General features: G+C 38.3%; 1 protein-coding gene across 2 annotated transcripts in view; it reads left to right on the top strand.

The window, feature by feature from the left end:
• The window catches only part of CDC42 (cell division cycle 42), a 49,903-nt gene extending 38,027 nt beyond the window's left edge, over positions 1 to 11,876 (top strand). For both annotated transcript variants that reach the window (XM_027841434.1, XM_027841435.1), the window contains exons 3-6: positions 509 to 581; positions 5,629 to 5,738; positions 5,844 to 6,041; positions 11,559 to 11,876. In XM_027841434.1, coding sequence (XP_027697235.1) covers positions 509 to 581; positions 5,629 to 5,738; positions 5,844 to 6,041; positions 11,559 to 11,648 — 471 coding nt within the window. In that variant the 3' untranslated portion in view covers positions 11,649 to 11,876. The remainder of the gene's footprint in view (positions 1 to 508; positions 582 to 5,628; positions 5,739 to 5,843; positions 6,042 to 11,558) is intronic.
• Positions 11,877 to 13,617: the final 1,741 nt, after the last annotated feature.

Raw genomic sequence — 13,617 nt, 5'->3', positions numbered from 1 at the left:
CGGGCATGATTTCTCAAAGTGCATTTAAAATTTGTTTGTTGGGTTTGTTACTTTTTTTTTTACAGAAACGGAACATTTTTGTGGTCAGTTATGCCCTGAAATGCTAAAAAGATGGCCACCATAATAGGAAATTTTTTTTTAATTGAAAGGAAATATATAGTAAAGAAATAGTCTTTTAGAAACTTAATGGACATTTAAATAAAACAAGCAAGTGTAACCAAGACTGAGTTTTCTGTCTTATAAACCTGAAGGTTTCTACCCTGGGTAGGAGTCTGGAGTAGTCTCCATTTTTTTATTGCTTCATCTATTGTTTGCTGCTTTTTGAAAATAAGTCCTTTAAAATCTCTCCTGCTGGTTTATTTCATAAAATTTGGAGAAGATAGAATTTTAGTTGGGAATTATGACTGAAGAAGAAAAATGACAGGCAATGGGATAAGAGTCAGGAAAGAAACCCTTTTTTTGGGCCTGTGAGCTCCCCTTTCCCTAACTTTTTGTGTGTTTTTCTAAGGTATTTGACAACTATGCAGTCACGGTTATGATTGGTGGAGAACCATATACTCTTGGACTGTTTGATACTGCAGGTGAGAACATGTTTGGCGTGTCTTTTTCTGTGGATGTACGTATTACTAGTATTTCATATTTGTTTTGTAGAATGCTTTGGCTCAGATTAGTATGCTTGAGTTCTGATAGTCACAATCATAGAACATGAGAATAACTACTAATTTTTCTATAGTGCTTTGCTTGTTTATGAATACTTTCTTCAAACAAATCCTGTAATGTAGATGGGGATGTTGATCTAGGGAAATAGAGTTTTTACAATGGAGTGGATACAGATGGGAGAACAGTTGGTGAAATCTTTGCACAGTGAAATCTAGGAGGCATGGAGACTGGAAGAGACCACTAAGAGTATCAAAGGAACTAGAAACCTGACTTGCTCCCCTACTGATGACTCTTGAACTGGTTGGTTTACTTTATTACTTAAAATATCTATGATTTCATCTGTGTCAGTGATCCCCCCCTATTGTTAGGGCTTTTTGAGCTGGTGTCCATGGACCTCCTAGGGTTTGTGGATAGATTAAAGGTCTGTGAATTTGAATGGAAAAATAATTAACATTTTACATTTTTAATAAATTTGAACTAAAATTTAGCATTTCCTTAAATTATGATTTTTATATATGTACACATTCATACACTTAAATTATGATTTTATACACACATATATTTGCACATGTACCTTTACCATACCAAAAAATCCTCAAATTTTATTGTGAGAATGGGTTCATTCCCAGTTCATAATCCCGAGGTGACTAAACCCTCTGAACTTGTCTAAACTTAGGCTGCTCTTAGTTGTTCTAGCTTGGATAAGAACAGGTCAGCACTTATTCTTTCAGGGCCTGGAGTCATTTTAATGCTGCAATGAAACATCATAGTAACATTTTGGTTTATTAGGGGAATACTACTCAAAATGATCACAGATGGGTCAGGAAACTGACAGAAATAAATAGAATTTGGTATTATGTTGCCTTTGGACATCTTCATTTGCTAAAGATTTGTTTGCAAGGTGCCATTTTAAAATACTTTAATGAAGGTATTTTCCAAACTCATCCATAAGTGTGTGTGTGTGTGTGTGTATACACACACACACACACACACAGGATATCCAGTTCAATCGTATAACAAGTTGGGCCCAAACAGGAGGAGGAAGCCAGATTTATATTGCCTTCGAGAAATTGCATAGATCCCTTAATACCCCCAAATCTCTCTCAAAATCAAATGCTCATTGTATTAATACCAACATTTTGCTGTGTTTTATGGCTGCCAGTCATAGAACCATTACAATGTTTGGTAAGTTAAAAAAAAAAGAGAATCACTTCGAGGTTATTAGAGTAGTGAATGGTAGGTAGAGTAGGCTGCAACATATAAAAAAATTAAAGAATGGTACAAAAAAGTAAGAGATGTTAAAAGAAAAGTATACTTGAAAAACTAAGGTAGGCTGGTCACAAGGGCAAGAGCTCATGCCCTTTTGGCTTCCTTGAGATGTCACAAGAAAGCCAAGGTTGCTTATGCACTAACCATGAGCCCATCACTATCTTCCCCTTCACCCCCTGCAGTGAGCTTATAGAAGACACGGACAAGAGTTGTACAAGACAACTTGTACATGGGTGGATTGTGATCTGTACAGTTGAAGGGGATATAGAAACTGCAATGAATTGCAGATTATATAATGTATATCTGGGTTTGCCATCTTAAGTTCTTAGGATGTCTTAATCTAGGCTAGAAGGTTTTGAGTATGAGACTGGTATTGGACTGGTGCATTCCTGTTTTCTGAAGAGAAGCTCATTGCCAGAAGATTGACCATAGCATCTTTTTTAAAAATGAGTTTTTTTGATGTCTTCGCTTTTTATACATCACCATAATTTCCCTCAGTATTCTTCTCCTTTCCCTTGTTCCTCCCAGAGAGCCAAAGTTTTTTTTTTTTTTTTGAAATGAAGAGGGGAAAAGATAATCGGCATAACTGATCAATACATTGAAAATGTATGCGATGTGTGCTGCATCTGTGGATCTTCTGCCTCTGCTAGAGAATGGTGTGGGTTATTCTCTCATATCTCTCTCTCTCTCTCTCTCTCTTATTTTTTTTTTTTTTTTGGTGAGGCGGTCAGGGTTAAGTGACTTGCCCAGGGTCACATAGCTAGTGAGTATCATGTGTCTGAGGCTGGATTTGAACTCAGGTTCTCCTGACTCCAGCCAGTGCTCTATGCACTGTGCCACCTAGCTGCCCCATATTTCTTCTTCGAGGTTATGCTTATTCTTTATGATTTTGCAGTACTCCCTTTTGAATTTTTTTTACACCTCTTTTCCATTCGCATTATTATAGTGTAGTGCTTACTTCCCTCTACATTAGTTTGTGTAGCTCTTTCTATGCTTGTTTGTATTCAGTCACATTTATTGTTTCTTAAAGTCCAGTAGTATTCAACATATACCAACCACAGTGTATAGCCATTTCTCAATCAGTGGATATCTACTTTGTTTCCATTTGTTGGCTATCCCCAAAAATATCGCAGTAAGTATTCTGGAGTATTTGCAGACTTTATTCTTATCAGTGACCTCCTTTGGGTATACACCTAGTAGTAGAATCTCTGGGGCAAAGGGTATAGTTATTTTAGCAGTTCAATTTGCTCAGTCCCAGTTGCTTTCCAAAACATATTGATTCCCAGCTCCACCAGCCCTAGTGTACCTGTCTTCCTGTAATCCCTCCAACATTGACCCTTCCCATCTTTTGTTAACTTTCCCAATTCAATGGGAGGGTGTGAAATAAAATCTCAGGGTTGTTTTGATACACATTTCTCTGTTTTGGAGCATCTTGTCGTGTGGTTAATAGCTTGTGATTGTTATGGAGTGTGCCAAAGGTTTCAAAGGAGAAAGAAGGTGGTCGGATAGGTCACCTAAAAAAAAATAGAATTTCAGTAGTAATGTCCTTTCAGTAGTAACATCCCTAGGTGGCACAGTGGATGGAGCACTGAGACAAGAGTCAGGAAGACCTGAGTTCAGATCCAGTGTTAGACACTGACTAGCTGTTTGACCCTCGGCAAGTCATTTAACCTTATTTGCCTCAGTTTACTCATCTGTAAAATGAGCTGGAGAAGGAAATGGCAGACCACTCCAGTGCCACTGCCAAGAAAACCCCTAATGGCATCATGAAGTGTCAGACATGACTGAAACGATGGAAGGACAAACAACAGAAGTAACATCTTTTATTCTTCCTATTCATCATCCTAAAAAAATCACTAAATCCGAATTCGTGCAGTCTGAATGTTAAAACTTAACTTCCTCATCTACCCATTTTGCTTCTAAGGAAATCTATTTAGCATTTTCTGGGGAAATTCTCTAATATCAAAGACTTACAGGTGAATAGACTGATCTCTGCACTGGTACCTAGGGACTTTGCTCACTTTGTTATTTACCAGTAAAATAACAGGTTCAAATGGAACAGATATCAATATTGATTTCAAATCCCTAGGGATATTTTCTTTTCTGAACACTTGTATCCCATCCCTACCTGTGTTTGATTGCTCCCATGCTATGCCAGCCTCATTTTTCTCAGAAGGAAACTGATCTAGAAAGAATGCTCAGTTTTGTCAGGAGAATTGTATCGGAACCCTTGCTCTGTGATTTGCTAGTTGGTAACTATATGTCAGTATTTAATCTCTCATCCAGTTTCCTCATCTATATATATTTTTATTGCTTGCCTCACAGGGTAGTTGTAGAGAAAGTGCTTTGTAAACCCTAAGGTCCTTACTGCAAATGTAAATTTTTAACAAAGAATTCAGATTTGCTTATAATATGCTTATCATAAGTCTGGTTCCTTGATTTATTGGAGAAGGATGTAACAAAGTCCAAAACTTTCTAATTCTTTATATTAGAAAGTCTTTGAAACACAATCCTAATGCCTAACCCTTAGTGTGAGGCTGAATGACTGCATAAGTAGGTTATGGCAGCTGTTCCATTACGATAATGGGAGATTTGGGGATCAGATATGAGTTTGGATTCAAGCTCTGCTAACCAGCTCTGACTTTAGGCAAGTCACTTAAATTTCTCTGAATCTGTTTTTTTCACCTTTAAAATGAGGATAATATCCACCTCACAAAGCAGTTGTGAAGGTTTTAGTTTTATGTAAAGTGCTATAAAAATATCAACTCTAAATGGTGGCTCTGGTTTTTAAATTTGTAATAGCAGTGGCTTCTTTCATTTTACATCAACACGACATGATGTTGCCCTGAGGCTGCTTCCGTTTGTCTGCTGAGTCTTGATAGCTGTCCTCAGGCAAGGATGAAAAGAAAATTTTCAACCTAAATAATTCTTGCCAAGTATCTTAGTGTGGATATTCCTAACACTAGTCATTGGCTACTCTCTTACATACTAATGTGGAGATTTGTTAATGTTGTTTTTATTAAAGTTTTGATTTGATCTTCAACTACTTGTAGCTAGTTTGGTTTCCTGGCTTGAGTCATTTTCAGGTGTTAGTCCTGGAAGTATGTGACAGTTTAAAATAATTGCCTGTATTATTATTATTATTATTATTATTATTATCATTAGCCAGGCAGTCAGTCAGTAAACATTTATTAAAAACATGTCATCCTCCAGGGACTGTGCTAAGCACTGGAAACATAAATATGAAAAAGAAAGAGTTCCTACTCCCAAGCTTACAATTTAATGGGGGAAGACAACAGGCAGAGGAAGCTGAAGGGGAGAGGAGATAAAGGAGGGACCTTCTTAAATAAATGGAAGTTTTGGAGGATCTGATCACACTTCAATCAGAGGGTACTGATGAAATATTAATACCAAGGCTGTTGTCTTGGAAGATGAGGTTTCTAGGGACATGACTGAATAATTCTAAGGAGTATAGTTGGGAGGGAAACAAAGTGGTTTTAAGTCAGTCATAGAAATCCCATGTGATAATGCCATCAATTTACTATGAGGCAGATTGCTTTTAATATAGCCAAAATGTCCCGATTAAGTTTATAGGTACTATGATGAAAGCTGGTTTGTGTGTATACTCATACATGTGTATAATTTTCATGCCATGAAATGATCTAGAAAATTAATGATAATTTTCCTTTTTCCTTCTAGGACAGGAAGATTACGACAGATTACGACCCCTCAGTTATCCACAGACAGATGTGTTTCTTGTCTGTTTTTCAGTGGTATCCCCATCCTCATTTGAAAATGTGAAAGAAAAGGTGTGTTGGTCAAATATTTCTACATCATTTTCTAGGTTTCCTTGCTTTGTGAACCATTTTGGAAGCCTCAAAATTAACTGCTATTTGTATGTTTCATGCCTTTAGTGGGTACCAGAGATTACTCACCACTGTCCAAAGACTCCTTTCTTGCTTGTTGGGACCCAAATTGATCTCAGAGATGACCCTTCTACTATTGAGAAACTTGCCAAGAACAAACAGAAGCCCATCACTCCAGAGACTGCGGAAAAGCTGGCCCGAGACCTGAAGGCTGTCAAATATGTGGAGTGTTCTGCGCTCACACAGGTGAGGCCTTATTTGGAGACCATGCACTGTATTGCAGTTGACAACAGTGATGGTACTTTTAGATTATCTTAGCATATCAGGGCTATTTCTACTATTAGTTGATCGACTGTGTCCCAAATAGCTTCCCAGGAAGAACATGAGAAGACTCATCAGAATAGTAAGTGACAGTTATATGAAAACCTTTTTGGGGGTGAAATTTATAGCTTTTAAGTGTATTCCTTATCTTGTTATTTATAGAAAATTTAACTGTTTTCTCTCATGTGGTACTCATGATATTCAATGCCAATAGACAATGAATGTTTACCTTTTAGAAAAGTCAAAATGTTCAGTTATTTTGGCTGACAAAGTATAGAGTAAAGTTAAATTGAAGTTTTTCAGTTCTGTTCTCCTGGGCCTAGCATTTTTTCAAAATCTATTTTGACTCTGTTAGTGTTAACATGTGGAGAATAACTATTTTGATGGCTAGTGGAGTAGAGAACTTAGTCAAAATAACTGAGAACTTTGTTTTCTCAAGCAAGACTCTTTTGGATATTGCTTCCATAGCTAGGTCTAGATTGTCTTAATATTTTTGTTTACTTGTCTCCCCAGTTTCCAAGTTTCCCAAAGTTAAGCCTTTCAGGTCCTTTGTGTCCCCTTTCTTTCCTTTGTCATGGTTTTGTGCTGATTCTACTTGGTAAGTGGATGCTGGTTGTGGAGGTACTGGGATGTGTATGTGTCTGCACTCTGAGGCATTTATTGGTGGTCTGATAGTAAGGAGTTTTAACTGAAGTGTTGTAGCTCCATTATTTTAATCTAGATTTTTTTTCCAACAGTCTTTTTGGGATATGGGAAACATGATGTGAGAAAGCAACTAGTGTAGACATCTCACTGAGTCCTTGGGTTAGATGCTAAACCATTCATGCATGGTGAGCTGAAGATTTTGTTTCTTTTAACTTCATGGTTTGCCTTTATCTGTGAATCCAGATGTTGTCTTTTGATTATTTTGGAGGGCAGTGGTTATTGTGTACTTGTAAATATACTTTAAGGCCATTTTTCTCAATTATTTCAAAGATGGTTTTTTAATGTTGATTTGTTACGGTGTAGCTGCTATATAATCCCTTTTTGCCGTATGTGTGTGGTTGAGTTGTAGTACATATTTTATTTTGGCTTTTTCCATGATTTGATAGTTCATTAACTTTAGCTACATTGGGCATTTTATGGGAAAATGCTGAATTTATATACTTCATAGGAAAATTGCCTATATTTAGGCATTTAACTGAAATGAGTAAGATAAAATTTAATAGTAATAAACATAAAGCCTTGTGCTTGGGTTAAAATATTTGGTTTGAAAAATCTGAATATTTTATCAGACTACAAGCTCAATGTAAATCAGTGGTGTGATATGGCAGCATGCTGTTCCTCCCCTACCTCCCTGCCACCCCCACCCCCCAAAAAGAAGAAAAGAAAAGAAAAAGTTAATGTCATCTTGGACTGTTAAGAGGTACTGATTTTCTGGGAGTAAGGAAGTGATAGTCTTGGCTGTACTTTGCCCTGGTCAGACCACATTTGGAATATTGGTTTAGTTCTGAGATCTACAGGTTAGGAAGGAGTTGAACTAGAGTGTCAAGAGAAGAGCAACTAGGATGCTGAAAGACCTTGATTGCATGTCATGAAAATTGGTTGAAGGAACTTGGCACGTTTATCTCGGAAAAGACTTTGAAAAGGTTTTTGTTGGGTGGGGGACATGGATGGGTATGATAGCTGTTTTTAAAAATACTTGAAAGATTGTTATGTAGAAAGGTGATTAGACTTGTTCTATTTGGATCTAGAGGGCAAGAACCAGGAGCATGAAAGGCAAATTTAAGCTTGAGGCCAGGAAAAACTTCCTAATAAATAGAACTGTCCAAAGTGAGCTGTCTCTGGTAGTGGGTCCCTCTTTATTTGGAAGAATTTAAGAAAAGACTGGATGACCCCTTGTCAGGTATAATGTAGTAGAGATTTCTTTGTTTGGGGTGTGAGTTGAACTAGATGGCTGCTGTTGTCCCTTCTAACTCTGAAATTCTGTAAGTTTTTTAAATGTTGCTGTTCAGTCTCTAATACTTACTTTTAAAAATTGCCCTTTCGTTGATATTCTAATAGCAACTCTTAAATTGTCATCTTTCTCATCCCTCCATTGGTGTGTATCCTCTTCTCCCTCCTTTTTGGTAGGTGTATTGCTTCCGTTTCTCCTTAATATTCATTATTCTTTTCTGTATAATTCATCTAAATTTTTATTGAGCACTTGTTCGAGGTGTTACAGCATTCTAGTATCTCAGTATTCAAAGTGACCTCAGCCATCTAGTACGACCATTAACTGAAGAACAAGGATCTCTTGTACAGTGTCTCCATAAAGCCTTCACTCTAAGGCTTCCTGCCACATAGTAATGACATGACCTTTGTACTCAAGGAGCCTGTGTTGTATTAGCATGGGCTAAAATGCTCTTATTCCTAAGTGATAGAGAACATGTGAGTTTTTCTTGGACTTTAGTATTTTCTTATGTTTTGTATGCTTTAACATGTATGTCAATTAAGGAGAATTGGAAGTGACGTATTTATCCAATCCTGCTGTAAAGCTTTAGTGACACATGAATTTCTATGTGTCATTGTCCTGGTCCCTGAGTGTGGTGGTAGTGCAGCAGGCAACTCCTGGCATGCTGTGGGGGAGTTTTGGGAGGCTTTGGCTCTTCCAGGAGCTTCATGGCTTTCGAGATACTCTTGTGACAGATAAAAGTGGTTGTGAGCTAAAGGTAATGAGAAACTTTTGTGGGTTCCCTTTAAATTCACTCTCTGTAGAGGAGACCTGAGTGAGTGTATAGTCATTGTCAGGCTTTTAGGACCCAATGCTACATTCAGAGTGCCTGGCTGTAACGTAAATTCCTCTCTGTATCTGTGGATCCAAGAGACGATTCTGTTTCTCCATTCCATGTTTCGTGCTCTGATACACTTGTGCATATATCACAAGCACGTTGGACCCGCTTGCTTTTATAGTGTTAACTCCTTCTTGTATCTTTCTTTGTTTTCCTATAACTTGGGTGATGATGACGTGTTTTAGTATTACTGAATAACTGAAGCCAATGGTATTTCAGAGCTTTCTTCTCTAGGCTTCTGCTAAGCAATTAAAACTCATTCGAAATTGCTGAGAATTTGTATTGGGAAAGATGAGCTTATTCAGAAATCTGGTTTCAATCACAATGGGTATATTGTTAACATTTTGAAACAGCATGCCCATATCAGTCTATTGCTTTGTGTTCTTCAGTTTTTCAGAGGCTGAATTCACATAAGTCAGAAATTTTAATTACCATTTAAACTATTTTTTTGGACATTCATGAGGTTTCTTCCAAACAAGCAAACTGAATTTGCAGGGATATTCCAAATACTTAATTATCCATAAGCCCTTGTGTTCAAACACCTGGATTTCTGCCCACCCTTTAATTTTCATTCATTTGCTGAAAAGAACAGATGTATCTATCTAAAATACTTCAGGATTTGGCATGTCCACACTGTTTCCATTACAATTGGATTCTTGCCCTTTACTGTGTTGACAGCGTGGTGTTGTAGCAGATCATTGTAGTAACCCTCCAAAGAATCTTAATTCTGCTTCTGACTCTGCTACTCTGAAGTATTTAACAATGAGCAAGTCACTCGTTTTGAGACTCCATTCCCACATGTATAAAGAGGTGGGGAACAGAGGGCCAAAAGCCTTGTCTTGATATCCTGTCTTCTCCCCTTTTTAATTCTTGTATATTTCCAGGTGTAGTATGTATTTTCTTTCAAATCTCTTTTTAAATCCTATACTCACCTACTTTTTTATGTGCATTCAGCCCTTTTTTATCCTTGGGTGCTGTTTGTATCTGCTAGTCTCTTTGTAATCCTCTAACCTAGCTGCTGTTCTCTTTCCTCCCCTCTGTCTTGTAGAGAGGTCTGAAGAATGTGTTTGATGAGGCTATCCTAGCTGCCCTCGAGCCTCCGGAAACTCAACCCAAAAGGAAGTGCTGTATATTCTAAACTGTTTTCTCCTTCCCCTCTTTGCTGCTGCTTCCTGTCCCACCACTGTAGAATCTCCGTTTTAAAAAACAAAAACAAAAAAACAACACAAAGGAATAAAACAATCCTGTTTGAAAGCCTCTGCGTCTTTTTACTTACCACCTTAGAGCAACCTCTGTATTAGTTTTCTGGTTAAAACTGCATTATATATCTATCTCTATCTTAGTAAAACACAAAACATTGTTATCAGGAGGCAGATTTGGACTGGATGAACTCTGTCTGCCCCTTGGGTTGCCCAATGCTTGGAGCTTTATGGTTTTGGTAATTGGAATAAAAGGGGGCTCAGGTCTAGCATTAAAAAATGCCCTCTAGGAGAAAATAAAAGAATACCCCCCACTGGGCAGTGGATGGAATCATGCACACATCTCATTTTATACTTGTGAAGCTGTTATTAATTGTACTTGCATGACAAACTTACACGGGAAGAGGTGACCTGCTAGTAGGTGCTGTAATGTGACGGATTCTTCCTGGTTTTTTTCTTGTGCATCAACCCTTTCTGTTGCTAGTGCTTTGGCTGTCTGTGCTGTAGTAGAGTTGTTTGTTAGGCTTGGGGGGTGGGGAGGGAGGAGGACAAGTTGATGTATCTGCTACTGCTTTACAAATGCATTTGTTACAATAACTTTTAAAACCCCAACTCCATTTTGAACATTTAAAAGGTTTGTTAATGTTGACATGTAAAGCTCTGCTGCCTTGATTTTCATGCTTCTTCTGATTTGTCATTATGGGGAAAAACATAATTGTAGCTACCTTAAAATTTTGAAATTAAAAGAATTGCAGTTGTTTGTATGAATGCCTGATGAAGCTTTATTCCTGTTGCACTGACTGGCTTTAGATTGACCTGTGGACAAGGTACCCATCTTTCTTGCTTTCCTTACATCTGATTTTGTGCCACCACATTCACTGCTTCTGGTGTCGCCCCAGCTACTTTTAGTGGGTGGGACGAGGGCTCTCAGTGAGTGACCCTTGGCTAACTTGGGCTTACTGAAGTCTACTTCATCTGTGCTTGCATCTCACGTGTAGCAGGGATGCCCCTGCATCATATTCTGGATGCCCAGAACCCTCACTTGGGTCCATGTCCTGCTGCTTCATTTGAAGGCAGCTACTGCACTGTATCTCTGTGTGTGCCAAGTTGTAGTATATCACAAACTTGCCTTGAATTGAGCAAGTTACACATGTGCTTGTTTGCTTCCTGTGCCATACATTGGTTTGCAGAAAGCATCCTCAAAAGCCCAGTGTCTCTGTCATGAATATCTTGGCTACCCTGCCACAGAACTACCTAGCCTTTGTAATACATACCTGGGACCAAGCTTGATGGAAGGAGATAATGGAGTTGAAATCCTGGGTGGTTGTTCCCTGTTCTTGTACCTTGTTTACCATTCTGGGGTGTTTGCCTTCATTTTGTCTCATTACTGTACTGAATCGGACTGCCCCTCTTCTCTCTCTCCCCCTTTTCAGAAAGGCCTCAAGAATGTATTTGACGAGGCGATACTGGCTGCCCTGGAGCCTCCAGAACCGAAGAAGAGCCGCAGGTGTGTGCTGCTATGAGCGTCCCTCCAGAGCCCCCTCTGCAAAGCTGGTGTCGGCATCATACTAAAAGCAATGTTAAATCAAACTAAAGAGAAATTAAAATTCGTTTTTGCAATAATGACAAATGCCCTGCACCCACCCCCACACTGTAGTGTGAGACATGGCCTATTGGGGCCCCCAGTTTCTCTCCCAACTTGGTTTAAATGCTAGTTAATTTTGAGTAATTATGTATTGTCAGAAAACTGATCAGTACTAGTTTTTTATTTTTGTTTACTGTTTCTAATTTTTTTTTTTTGGTTTAAAAAGCAAGGCATGCTTGTGATGACTCTGTAACAGACTAATTCTAGGCTCAAAATTTTTGAGGCTGCTCCCTGGTGCCAACCTGGCAAGTAATCTGGGACTTCTTAGTTTTTTTGTTTTGTTTTGTGTTTTTTGTTTTTTTTTGGGGGGGGGGGGGGGGGTATTTGGGTTTTTTTGGGGGGGTTTTTTTTTTTTTTTTAACCTTTTTGCCCGGGGTTTTTTTTTTTTTTTTTGTTTTTTGTTTTTTGTTTTGGGGGGGGGTGGTTTGGAGGGCAGGGAAGAGGTTGGATTCTACTTCCCAGGTCTGGTTCAAGAAACAGATATTCCCCTCCTGGTGCTCTTTAGGAAGGAGTATAGGGAATGTTCCCCCTCAATAACTTATACTCCTTTTTGAAAGTTGCCTTTTTGTTCCCCACTCTGAGTAGGTCCAGTGTTTAATGAAACCATCCCAAGTGGGGTGAAGCATGTATTGCCCCTTTCTCCCTCCCACTATTACGGGTTGCACTGTATTCTTGACTGTAATATTGAGGAGATTTGCCAGTTGCTGCTTTTGAGGTTAAGGTTCAAACTTTATTCATCAGTAAGGGAAGAAAAGCCTGTACCTTTGGAACCACACCAGATGGGTTTAGATTAGAATTTTTAAAAGAAAATCTTATTTTGTTTTCCTGCCACTCCTGGTCTAATCTACAGAGCTAAGATGTGCAGTTGATCGTGGTTCGTGAAACACAGTTGGTGAACCTGGTGTGTTGAGAAGTAAGGTTAACAGGAGTGGTGCTGGCAGACGAAGGTTTGCAAAATGATTCTGATCATTTTCAAGAAAGCTTGGGATGGACAGCCAGCTTTATTAAGAAGCTTGGTGGGAGGGAGAAGTGAAACCATAGGGACCAGTTGGGGAATCCCCTTTATCTGTGTTTTGCATATGAGAAACCCCAGAACCAGAGAATGGGGCTCTAATGTAATAAAAATCATGGGATGAAGTCTTATTGAAGACTCCAGTGTTAATAGGGATTTTATCAGAAGCCTATTGGTTTGCATTTTCCAATTTTTTAAATATCTAGGGACTCTCATTCATCTTCCCAAAATCCTAATTCTTGTAGATTCGTTAGTGTTGAACCAATGCTTTTCTCATGTCTCAATTCTTTGTATATGCATTCTTTTCAGATGTATTAAACAACAAAAAAAAAATACCTTCACAAACCCGCCTGAGGGTTGTTATTTCCTCCCCTCTCCACTGCCTCTCACTTCTCAGCTTATTTAAAGACATGGGAACTTGACTCTCTCAGGCACCAATTTTTAGCATTGAATAAAAGAGGCAAAACTTTAAAAGCTTCATTTTTGTATTTCCTTTCCTGACACTTGCCATTGTTTGTTTTCTTCAGTGTTTAAAGTTTCTTCCTTTTTCACATTCATTTTGACATTTTCACATTCATTTTTGCTACTAGAATCCTTTCTGTCAATAAAATGTGGGATTTCCCAGGGCCTCTTTTTGTTTGTAGTGAGGAAATGTTCTGTGTGCTGGTTCCTGGTTAAGTAATACATCTCTTATCATTGGATTCAGGTCCTGTGAATGAATTAGGAAAGGAGCTATTGTAAAAACTGTAAAATTAAAAAAAAATTAAATCTTCTAGAATATTGCTGTGAATCTGCATACAGGACAGACTTCTGTATGTAATAGAACAGTTCCCTT

This window comes from Vombatus ursinus, unplaced genomic scaffold (genome assembly GCF_900497805.2).
Source record: "Vombatus ursinus unplaced genomic scaffold, bare-nosed wombat genome assembly UNPS02014859.1, whole genome shotgun sequence".
Lineage (NCBI taxonomy): Eukaryota > Metazoa > Chordata > Mammalia > Diprotodontia > Vombatidae > Vombatus > Vombatus ursinus.
The sequence above is the reverse complement of the archived record's forward strand: the minus strand, read 5'-3'. Positions and strand labels throughout refer to the sequence as shown.